General features: G+C 44.7%; 1 protein-coding gene across 1 annotated transcript; it reads right to left on the bottom strand.

The window, feature by feature from the left end:
- Window positions 1-3,975: 3,975 nt before the first annotated feature.
- Window positions 3,976-9,107, bottom strand: C19H17orf58 (chromosome 19 C17orf58 homolog). Its single transcript, XM_052658551.1, has 4 exons — window positions 9,032-9,107; window positions 6,198-6,734; window positions 5,776-5,967; window positions 3,976-5,116 (listed from the first exon to the last, which is right to left on the bottom strand). The coding sequence occupies exons 1-4, from the start codon at window positions 9,105-9,107 to the stop codon at window positions 4,926-4,928; spliced, it is 996 nt and encodes a 331-aa protein (XP_052514511.1). The 3' UTR covers window positions 3,976-4,925.
- Window positions 9,108-11,445: the final 2,338 nt, after the last annotated feature.

Raw genomic sequence — 11,445 nt, 5'->3', positions numbered from 1 at the left:
CGTAAGCCTTTTGAGGGGAAAGGGAGGGCTGCAAGGTAGAAAAATAAAAAGGCAGAAGGATCTGATTGTACCTGGATTTCTCCAGGACAGTAGTGCTCCTAAATTTTACAATTCCCAGCCCACTGTCATCATGTCAAAGAAAAATATTCAGCGGTGCTAATCCTGTTGCATCAATTGATCAGACTGATTAAAAAAAAAAGATAATGTGACAAAATATACTTTGCCTTCATCTGTACGTTTTTATGATACCAGGGAGATGACCCTTTACAGACTGCTGCTTACATTTTATGAAGGGCATTTTTTTTTAATGACTTCATCCTTTCTGTACTTGTTGGTTGGTTGAGTTGTTTGGGGTTTTTTTCCCCACATAAGAAAAAGTAGTGTAAGCAGTAGGGGGAGAGTGGAAACCTCAGAGGAAAATGTAGTTCGCATGTTTTTCCTTTCAGTGTTTTAATCTTACACGTCGTATTTCTACATTGTCATAATCACTTCTGTGAGATCTGCCATAGTTGGTTTATGCAGCTTTGCAAAAATTTTACTAGATTTTGCACTAATTCATATTAGCTTTGTCCTACCAGGTTCTGGAATTTTATCTAATTATTGTTTTTTAAGTTTCCTTTGTTTAATATCACCCTGCTATGCAAAACCTTCCCAGACCTTAGTTTCTTAAAAGAAAGACGTTACTACAGTTCCCAATTATTTCTTATTACAGGCTCAGGTGTACAAGTTATTCTGGGTTAATGTTATCTAATGAAGCCCATTCCTTTTTGTACATAAAAATGTCACTTATACTTACAAACTAAGGAGACTAATTGTTCAACATTGAATACATGGAAACAAAGTTTTTGCTTAAAATATTAACATGGAAGTAGTCAAACATAGGTTATTTTGTCCTTTTGCTTTTTAAAAAATGTTACATATTGTATGCACTGTGCTGATGCAAGAATCCTACATTTTAATGAATTATGAAATTATTTTGCATCTCATCACGTCACAGTATTTCTGTACTATTTATTCATATATATAGATATATATGGGCTTAATCACTTAAAACGTTGCGGCAAGAACTTTCCTATCTGTAGGCAATAGATTGCTATGTTTTTAACAGATTGTGGCAAATTTAAACAGCAATTCTTTTTGTACGTAATAGGACATTTCATCCTAGAAAAATAAAGTAATGTTTTTGACGTTGGATTTGGTGCAGTTTCTAATGAAACAGTGGTTGGTTGGTTGGTTAATATATTTTCCGTAGATGTTGACATTGCCAAATTGTACAAAAATGGTAAATTTTGTGGGAATCCTTGGACCAGGAAGATGTTAATTTCATAAGTGTATTTAATAGTATAAAGCCTCTTGTGATTTCTATCACCATATAAATACATAGACATTTTATAGTTTTATCAACTACAGAGCTTTAGTCTTTGAAAAGTAATTTTTGGGAAAACACGCCTTCTTATATACACATAAGGAGTTTCAAAGCTACTTTTCTATGAGTATTTGATAAGCTTCTGCTACTCAATAAAGTATACATGATGCAACTATTTTGCTTTCAATAATCCAAGTACTAGAATGCACATTTGTTATACTGTTAGGGTTTTTCTACCCAGCCTTTGGATTTGTGTGTGTGTGTATATATAGATATATGTTTACTTTGCATCAACAATTTCCTTGACTAGAAGTATTTTCAGTGCTTGTTATATTTCATCTGCCAAGTTCACAAACCTTGAAACCATTTCATAAAAAGTATTTTCATAATATTGGTAAGGTTTTTTTTCCTCCTACCCAAACTCTGCAGGATTTGTATTTTAGTTCATGTCCTGTGGTAGTTAAAAAGTGAACTTTCAGAGATATTTTCTAAAGTAAAACAATTACTTTTTTATATTTCAAGTGGCCTAGAGTGTTATTAAAGAGACGCTGATTGCTGTTATTTGTAATCTACCTTCCTGGAATCTGCAAATAAAAAGTTCTTTCCCTGTTTCTGTTCATTTGTTAGGCAAACTCCCTACATCTTTGTGTTTCTGATACTACAGAGCCTGCGTGATGACCTCTTAAATCTACACACATAGCCTCATGACTGAGGCCATTACCCATGAGTGTCAGATTTCGTCGTTAAAATGAAAATGGTGGCCTCTCAGGAACAAAGTAATGTCTTACAAGTACTTGGGGAAAGGTTGTTAGTGAATTGAAATACAAAGTACTTTTGGATACTTGGAATAAGATACCACAAAAGACATTTCTTAGAAGATCACACCCCTCTTAATCCAATTTGGACCAGATTCAACTGAAGAAATAAGTGCTATAGTTTTAAAATGATAAAGTCCACCTGAAATTGAAATTACCCGTTGTAGAAAGTGGGTCAGTTTTTGGTAGTGGTGGTTGAGTTGCTAAGTCTTGTCCACCTTTTTGCAACCCCATGGACCCCATGCCTGCCTACGCTCCTCTGTCCATGGGATATCTTAGGCAAGAATCCTAGGAGGGGTTGCCATTTCCTTCTCCAGGGAATCTTCCCAACCCAGGGATTGAACCCATGTCTGCTTGGCAGGTAGATTCTTTACCACTGAGCCACCTGGGAAGGGTCAGGTCAGTTTTTAGGTGTTTGCAAATACCTAAACCTTTGATGAATCTTAGAAATTATTTTGAGAAAAACATAAACAGTGCCAAGTGATGTCTTTAAGAGTTAAAAGCTAGTACAAAAGTGTATATGTTTTATGAACCTTTCCCTATCAAAAGAAAAACACTTTTTTTCTGCTTGAGCTCCAACAGCTTAATTGAAGGAGGAATGTATTGAGTTCCTCTTGAAGGCAACAGAGTATTGTCCCCAAGATCCTTTAGTCTCTGGAGCACAAACCCATGTACTAAGAAAAATCTTATCAACAGGACAGAAGGGTTCGGAACTACAGTAAATTTGCAAGTTAAAATTTTCCATAAAATTCAAAGATTGTGTCCAAAGTACTGATTAATATTGAGATTCTTTGTAAACTTTTTTGCCTAACCTGGAATTACCAGTCTGTTCTTTACTACCTCCCATCCATATCCCCACACATACCACTTTTCGACCTCACCTGAGCCTCACTCGTCTCACTGCAAACTTGGTCTTGAATGACTGCCTTAGTTTTAACAGGCAGTTTCTAAAAAGTTGACATGCTTGTGTTTGCCACAGTAACCTTGTGACCTCTAAGTGACGTGTGTGATTTCAAAACTTCTCAAACTGTTAACAATCAAACCCTAACCCTCAGTCTTAAATAAGTGATTTTCCCCCTCTCTTTTAAACCAGAGCTATTTATAACACTTCCCTTTATACTCTAACATCTGACCATCCAACTAATCATTTATTTGGTCACATTGTAATCTTCCCCACCATGTTACTCAGGATCACCACTTAGCCATTTGACATTTACAAGTACAGCTTTGGTTTTTGTGACTGGTGCTACTTCTTAGTTAATTTCTGTCCTAAAGAAAACTAATCCAGAAGCTCTTCATTCACTGCATATGCATTCACTGTCAATGGTTCATGTAATAATGCAGTGGATTCCCAAGAGGCAATTCTAGGATAATTTTTGATGAGCTTGGGCAAAACTCATTCTCAGCAAACTCTGAAAATCCTTTAGTTAATGCTTTACGACAGAATAGTCAGAGCCTCTTGACTTTTTGCCTCATTTGGGACAAAAAAGGTAACAGTATCTTATCACAGGCAGATATGTTTTCAGCTGTATAGTCACTGCTGTCCTGACATCCTGTGTGTATATGATGCTTCTCTGAGGCCATTACAGACTGACATAGCTTGAATCCAGTGCATCTCCTTTGAAACCAAATGTGCTGTTTTTCTCTTCAGTGCAGTTATTTTTCTTTAGGCAGTCATCTTCAACCAAGGATTATCAGTGTCTCTATTTACAGTTTCACATTAAGTAAAGCACAACTTGGTCTTCTGGGGGGAAAAAAAACAACACTGTTAATGTCTGTGGGCTCAGATATAAAATCAATAATAAATTCAGTTCGTGATTAAATATTTTTCAAGCTAGCTGGAAAACGTTTAAGACTCACATGTTGCAAGCCATCATTAAATACTGGTTCCAGGGTTTGGGGAGTGAGTTTGAGAAATGCTTTTTTTCCCAAACCTTCTGGGGCTCAGTGAGGCTAAAAAAACCAGGTGCATCCAAGATCTGATTTCACAGCAAGATTTACTGCTTTACAAACACAAACATGATACTTGGTCTTAATAGAAAAATGACATCAGATACACCCAGAATATGTTTGGCATTGGGATAGCTGCCAATATGGCACAAAATAGGATTTTAGAACCTGGGAGGCGTGAAAATAAACTGTATCTTGTATTTTGGTACATCAGGAACACCTGTTTGCTTGAAATAAGACCTTCGGTACTCTTAAGTGGAAAACTTCAATACTTGTCTTGGGCTCCAACTTTAGTGTTTGATCTAAATGTGATCTAAATGACATTTCATACGTCTGACTAGTGCACTTACTGTTATGTACAGAATTTAAAATGTGATGGTTTTAGTATAAAATCTGGTTTGATACATGATATAAACTACTTGGAATTGTATATTTAAGATCAAGCAAATGTTTTTGTGAACTATTTCTACTGAAGAATGTATTTAAATTAAAATAATTAAAAATAAACAACATGAAGCAGTGATCTGTTAACTGGACAGGTCAGTGAGCTGAGCTTGTGTGAAGAACTGGCACACCAGTTGAATAACCCCGCCATGGAGCTCAGAAGCATAACCAGTTAAGAAGCCTTTTGTAAATAAGACAGTGACTTCAAGATGAGAGTTGGGACTTTCAAATAGTTCCTAAAGGGACTATGTGCTCTTTCTAAAGGAAAATCCCATTATATGATGATAAGGCCTTTCCTGTCTCATTGCAGAATTTAAGTTTCAGATCCAGAAATGCCCAGCTGGTGTTTTTCAGATGCACTGGGCATGAATTGCCCCTTGCACTTGCCCATCCCTTTTTCGGTTAAATCTTTTCACGTAGCTGCTGCTGCTCCTGAGTAGTCCATCTCCTGGGCGAAGGCGTCCTCTCAGGATTTGAAGCAGAGCTGTAGGAAGCTGCCTTCTCTTATGGTAGATGTGGCCCATCACAATATACCTGCTGCCTGAAGAAAAAAAAAAAAAGCCAAAATATAAAGGTATAGTTATCTTTCAAGTGCCATGTAACAATAAGAAAACGTAACACCTTTAAGACATGCCTATAGCTTGAATCTATGATCTTGCTGCGCTTGCTGAATCTCAGACATTCAGATCTCAGACAACAGGTGGAAACAGCTGAGTGACCTTTACAATCAGATTCTCAGGCTGTTAATAGCCAACACCAGGAACAAAGGTTCTAATCACAACAGTACCAGCAGGATTTTACAGAGCACATTTCTAGAAAGATGTAGGAGTGGACATTACTCGCCCCCCGCCCCCGCAAAGACGACTATAAACAGTTTAAACAGCTCCTTAGGCGTGCCTTCTGGCGACTGTGTTCGGCCATTCACTCCACTTGTCAACAAATAGAGACTTGCTTTGTGCCAACGCGCGCAGTTCCCATCCTTAACCAGAGGAGCCGGGAGGGGGTGTTCGCTGAAGGAATTTAAATCACAGAGTTGCCGAAGAGATACTTGTCTAAATTCTATTCATTTTAGAATACCCTTCCCCCCCCCCCCAAAAAATGGTACTGAGATGACCGATAGGGACAGAGCTGTGGCATATACAAGTTACAAAGTGGCATAAAGTGCATATTCAAAATGGTCCCTTCGGTCAGTTTCAATACCTGGCTTAAATTCTGGACATGGCTTATTGCAACTAGAGGAGTCTAGGGCTAGTATGTGGACTCGGAAGAAAAACCCGTCCGGAGTGATGTACAGGCGGTTCATCTTGTACAGCCCGTCTCGGTCCACCAGGAGAGTCACCAGCCGGATCCCTGTGCCGAGGACGTCTACATCATGCACGATTCCGTTCAATGCTGCTTTCAAAAAACAGAGTTTGGAGAAATGCATAGCGCTCACATCCTCTTTTCTCCCCCCAGTGCGTTTCTTACAAATCTCTGGGGCTTGAAAGACCGAGTGGGTGGGTTTCTCTAGGACTGGGTTTAGGGGCCCCGGGCCACAGCCTGGCGCTCTCGGCTCGGAAAGGCTCGCCCCGTGGCCTGGGCTCGGTCGCCCGGGCCCGGGAGGAGCTGCGGGGGGGACTCACCGAACTCGCTGGCGCAGTAGGACTCGCGCTCGTCCAAGTCCGCCCTGCAGGCGCGCGCACACGTCTCGGCGCCCGGCTCGGCGTCCTCCCCCTGCAGGGAGCCGAGATGCGGCGGCGGCGCGGGCGCGGGTTCCGGGGGCGGCGCGGCGGCGCGCGGCCGGTTGGGATGGGCGGCGCCGGCGGGGATCTCGGCGGCGCGCGCGGAAGGCCGCACTGCCGGGAGGCGCGGGGCCCGGGCGCGCGCCCGCCGCGGGGAATCCCCCAGCGCCGGCTGGTGGCGCGGTGACGCGCGGTTCTCGGCCTGCGCCAGGCGCGGGCTCGGCGGACCGGCGGGTGCGCGCGCGGCTTCCCGGAAGCCCGCCCGGTTCTCCGCGGGCGGCGGGGGCTTCCGGCGCCTCAGGTCTGACCAGGCGCGGGGAGCGGCTTCGGCCGCGCGCGGCCGCCGCGCGGTCTCGGGGACTGGCTGCGCCCGGGGCCCAGGCATCTCCGCACTCGGGCCGCCGCCGGGGTCGGGCTTCCGGCTGTGGGGCGGCGAGGCTGTAGGGAGAGAAGAGGAGAGCCCGGGGAGGCCATTAGAGGCGGAGAGGCCGGGGAGGCTGAGAGGAGCGGGCAGGGGAGGGGGCTGGTCGAGAGGAGGGGGGCAAAGAGGAGACTGAGGGGAGGACAAGGGAGGGGGAAGGGGAGAGGCCGAGAATAAGGGGGAGAGGCCGAGAGGAGGGGAGGCGAGGTGAGGCCGGCCGAGATGAAGCTGCGGAGCGGAGGGGAGGAGAGGCTGACCGGGGGCGGGGGAGGAGGAGATGGGGGACGATGTTAACGGAGCCGTACACCTGCGAGCGGGGACCTGGAAATGAAGCGGAGAGAACCGGAGGGGGGGAGAGGAAGGCGCCCCCCGGTTAGGAGAGGAAAGACGCCCCAGCTTCTGATGAGCACGGGTTTCCTAGGCCTCACTGGAAGACCGAGCTGAGGGTCTCGCCCTATGAGAATGAGGACAACTAGGAACATTTTTCTCACCACATGGGACGATTTCATTTTGTTAAGGACCCTGTCTAAATCAATAGCTTTTAAAATTACAACAACCTATTTGTTCTAGGACTAAACACAACTGACAACTCTGGTTAAATAACAAACTCTTTTTGCCCTTTCTTTAATATATGTATAAACATCCGCCTTTCTGCTATGTACAGTTTGTTGAGAAAGTACCGAGAGCAAACCCCAGGGGGAAAGGTCTCATATTACAGGTTCTCCTAATTGTTTAAGCGCCCCTGACAACAGAACTATTTGGTTTTCCCATCCGTATTTACACTGTCATCTTGGTCTCCGCAGAATCGAGCATTTGTAAGTGGATTTTTATCTGGCTTCTTGGACACCGTTTATTAGTAAACCACAGCTTAGAAAGATGTTTAAAGCGTGGCTGGGAGGCAGAAGCCCCCGGTTAAGTGTGAAAGCACACACATCCCTTACATGCACCCCTCCCCCCGCCCCGCATCATTTTCGTGGTAAAGAAAAAGCTCCTAAATGGCATGGCATGGAAACAAATTTTTGAATTTATTAGTGATTTTTCCCCCAGCCTTGCAGGCAGGTTGGTGAGCAGACTTCAGCCAGCTTAGAAGTTGGGCAACTTTCCATGCCCAGTTACACAATATCACCTCCCCCTTTTGCCTGGGTCCCAGTGCCCTCCAGGCGGGCACAAGAGCCCGTCTTTATTTTTTCTATTGTTTTAACGGCTGGTTTTCAGTATTTCTCTCCTCTGGCATCGAAATGCATGGCCTGCCCCTTTGCAGTTCTTGCAACACTTCATTTAAAGTGATTTATCTTGCCAAATTGACAATCTTCATTTCAAGTGATTTATCTTGCCAAATTGACAATCTCCTTTAAAATCAGCTTTCCGCCAGCAATAATCGCCAGTTATAGCTCATGTTTTTGCAGAGAGGTTGATTCTGACTCATTATGTTCAACGTTGCCCATACACAGCTGAATAAAGTTCTGGTGGATATCCAATTCCTGACTGTCAACTGTTGACCTCACAACTGCTTCCCCATTGATATCACCATCTGTTGTCATGGGAAAGATTGTCTGATATTTGGGTTAAATGCCACTGAAGTCATTCAATTTCCATGTGGAAAAATAACCCAAAGTAAATTGCCCTGCGAGGTGCGGAAGCTATTTTTCCCGGAGATAGTGAATCGAACAGAACATCTAAATAAAAGCCAAACAAAAACACCTCTCCGCAGAGAACCTCTTGTTTCTTCATTCTCTCAGTATTTTCCATCTCATGCATGAAACTGTGTATATATGTTTTGTGTGTTTTAAAGACTCAGGTGTCCCAAGGCAATTGGTTGGGGCTGCAGGGAGAGGGAAGAGAGGTCCGATTTCGGCTCCCTCCGCCCCCAGCCGCGGCGGGGCGCACCCAGCGCCTGAGATCGCCGGCGGGACGCGGACCCGGGCGCAGGGCGGACCCCGAGCTCCTGGGGCGCCAGCCGCCCGCCGCGTCCCGCGAGCCCGGCCCGCAAGGCTTCCGAAAGGCGCGCCACGACCCCTTTTGACACTTTCCCTCCTCTGTGATGGAGCAACTACTTAACATGCAAAGTTTTCTCCAGCCTGCCAGGCTCGCTCGAGATCATTTCAGTAGCTGAACAACTGGCTTCATTCCGAAAAGGCTGCCAAGACACACACAATCTTGGGGACACATTTTGCTCCTTTCAAACACGAACACGGACCTGGAGTCTCCGGTCAGCCCTGACCCCTTTCTCGTCCCTCCCTTCGTCGCGCGCTCTCCGCACCTCGCCCCCGGATTCCAGCCCCTCTCCCAGGGCTCAGCGTTTCATCGATCTTACCTTTTCTCTCCGCCACTGGGGCTTCGGGAGAAGATCCAACGATCAAACAGAGGAGCCAGAAAGCTCTAGCTGTCATGTTTGTAGACACGGTTCCCAGGCTCTAAAACTGAGCCTGGGCTTTTGCTCTTTCTCTCCCCCCACCCCTTCTCCACACCCCCACCCCCGTTCATGCTAATGAGGGGCAGCCTTTGGGGAAACGGGAATCACTCACTGAACAGACCATTGGAACAAAACCGAGCTGCAAGGATTTCTCCCACCTCCTAAGGGGGAAGAGCACGTGGCCTCTCAAAGTTGTCCCTGGGAACGTCTGTCCTGCGATCTGCGGGCAATGAGAACATCAGATCCGACACTTTAAACCCGTGTGGGCTTGCGGGCTGGGGCTGGGTGGAGGAGCGTGTTAGGGCGGCAACACCAAAAAAGGGTGTTGAGGGGCTGAGGGACTGGGTGTGGGAGAATGAGTGATAAGGAGATTTTTCTAGATTAAGCCAACAACAGTTAGGCAAATTAGAGCCTTAGACAGTTTGGGCTTGTGGAAGGGAGGAGATTCCAGGTGACAGAAAATTCATCCCAGAATGTGTCATGGATTCTGAGGTGAACTAAGTCACTACATCCTGGGTTTGATTACATCATATATGTAATATTTATTATTCTAGAGTCAGAAAGGCCCAAACGCCCTCATAAAATATTAATAGCTTTTCTTCTCTCTCCTCCTTTCCCTAATTGAAATTGGTATCTAATTGCCTAGATTCATCAAGTCTTTTAGCCACCAGGTGCTAGAGGATGGTGGTGGTGGTAGGTGGTATAGTCACTAAGTCGTGCCTGACTCTTACAACCCATGGGCTATATAGCCCACCAGGCTCCTGTGTCCATGGGATTTCCCAGGCAAGAATACTGGAGTGGGTTGCCATTCTCCAGGGGGTGTTCCCAACCCAGGGATGGAACCCGCATCTCGAAGCTGTGTCTCCTGCATTGCAGGTGGACTCTTTACCTCTCAGCCACCAGGGACAGTGAAAAATCCTCCCCAGCTCTCTGATGATGGCTCACCTCCTCAAGAAAGGTGGGTTTTCTGTTTTTTTCTTTCTAAGAAAAACTCACTCACTACTTGGGTCTGAATTTTTTTTTTTAATATTTATTTAGCTACACTGAATCTAGTTGCAGCATACAGGATCTTTTGATCTTCGTTGTGACAGGCGGGTTCTCTTTTAGTTGAGGCATGTAGGATCTAGTTCCCCGACTAGGGATGGAACCTGGGCCCCCTGTATTGGGAGCCCGGAGTCCTAGCTACTGGACCACCAGGGAAGTCCCATTGGGTCTGAATTCTTGAATGGCTCTGTAAATTCAGCCTGAGCTAAGAACCCTATCCCTCAGATTGAACTGAAACAGCATTCACCAAAGAGGGAAGTAAGCTCACCGTAGTAAACCCACAACTTTCCCAATGTGTATCTCATTTCAACAGCTTCCCATCCAAGAGGAAGGGGAAGTATGTTGAGATGAAGGCATTTTTATCTTAAGCACGTGAGCCAACAGTGAGATGCAGCGGCTTAAAAAGTTTTGCTGCATTAATATGTCTCAAAAATAATAGTACTAATGAATGTCAGATTCACTGGTGCAGGGCAGGGTGGATATCATGTTTTCAAGAAAGACACTGGACAGCTAGAAGGAAAACAGTAGAGTGCTGAGAGGGCTGGGCTCCATGATGGCCAAGTTCTTTGGGAAGAACTGAAGATAGGCAGGGTAGGCAAACAAAAACATTTTTTATATTTTGGGAAAGAACTGGTAGGTAGAAGTTATGAAGTGACAGGCTTAATTTCAGTTTAAGAAAGAATATTCTAACAACAGAGATCTCCAAGAAAGGGCTGCTTTCAAGGGTTGTAACAATGAGGTCCTGGCCACTGGGGATGTCCAAAGAGAACATGATTCAGGGATACTTGTAGAACAGATTCCTGGATTAGGTGTGTTGTGGATTGAGGGGTAGAGTAGATAAATGAGCTCTAGGGAGGAGTTGCCTGTCCGGTCACAGGCTGACAATATGTTGGAGGGGATCACTGTATCTGAACACTGGTCCTCAAATTTCCTCAGTTTGAAACTCACTTTTATCAATAGATCAGATTTATGGAACCAACTCATGTTAACCAAACTCATAAAAAGCAGATGTATAAACCAGAATATCACTTATTGTTTTGTAATAGGGAGGATATAGCAAAGATGAGTCAGAGGTCTAATTATTAATCAGAAGTTCCCTGTTGAGAGCTAAATCAAACTGCAGTTGACGATGGGCTCATCTTTCCTCATTCAAGTTTTAGAGGAGCAAATTCTCTGTTTCCTCCAAAAGAGTATATCTCTTCAATCACTACGAGTCTTATGTACATCAGAGTCAGTGTCTCCAGATTCTGGCCAAGATCAAAAAAACACTG

The sequence above is a fragment of the Budorcas taxicolor genome, chromosome 19, assembly GCF_023091745.1.
Source record: "Budorcas taxicolor isolate Tak-1 chromosome 19, Takin1.1, whole genome shotgun sequence".
NCBI lineage: Eukaryota > Metazoa > Chordata > Mammalia > Artiodactyla > Bovidae > Budorcas > Budorcas taxicolor.
Note: the sequence above shows the minus strand (reverse complement) of the source record. Positions and strands in the feature narration are given on the sequence as shown.

Excerpts from the sequence above, each read along its gene's own strand:
- C19H17orf58 (XM_052658551.1), bottom strand. The coding sequence starts at position 9,107 with ATGACAGCTAGAGCTTTCTGGCTCCTCTGTTTGATCGTTGGATCTTCT. Across the intron at positions 6,735-9,031 it reads CCCAGTGGCGGAGAGAAAAG|CCTCGCCGCCCCACAGCCGG; the intron begins GTAAGATCGATG and ends CTCTCCCTACAG. Across the intron at positions 5,117-5,775 it reads ATGTCCAGAATTTAAGCCAG|GCAGCAGGTATATTGTGATG; the intron begins GTATTGAAACTG and ends TTTTTTCTTCAG.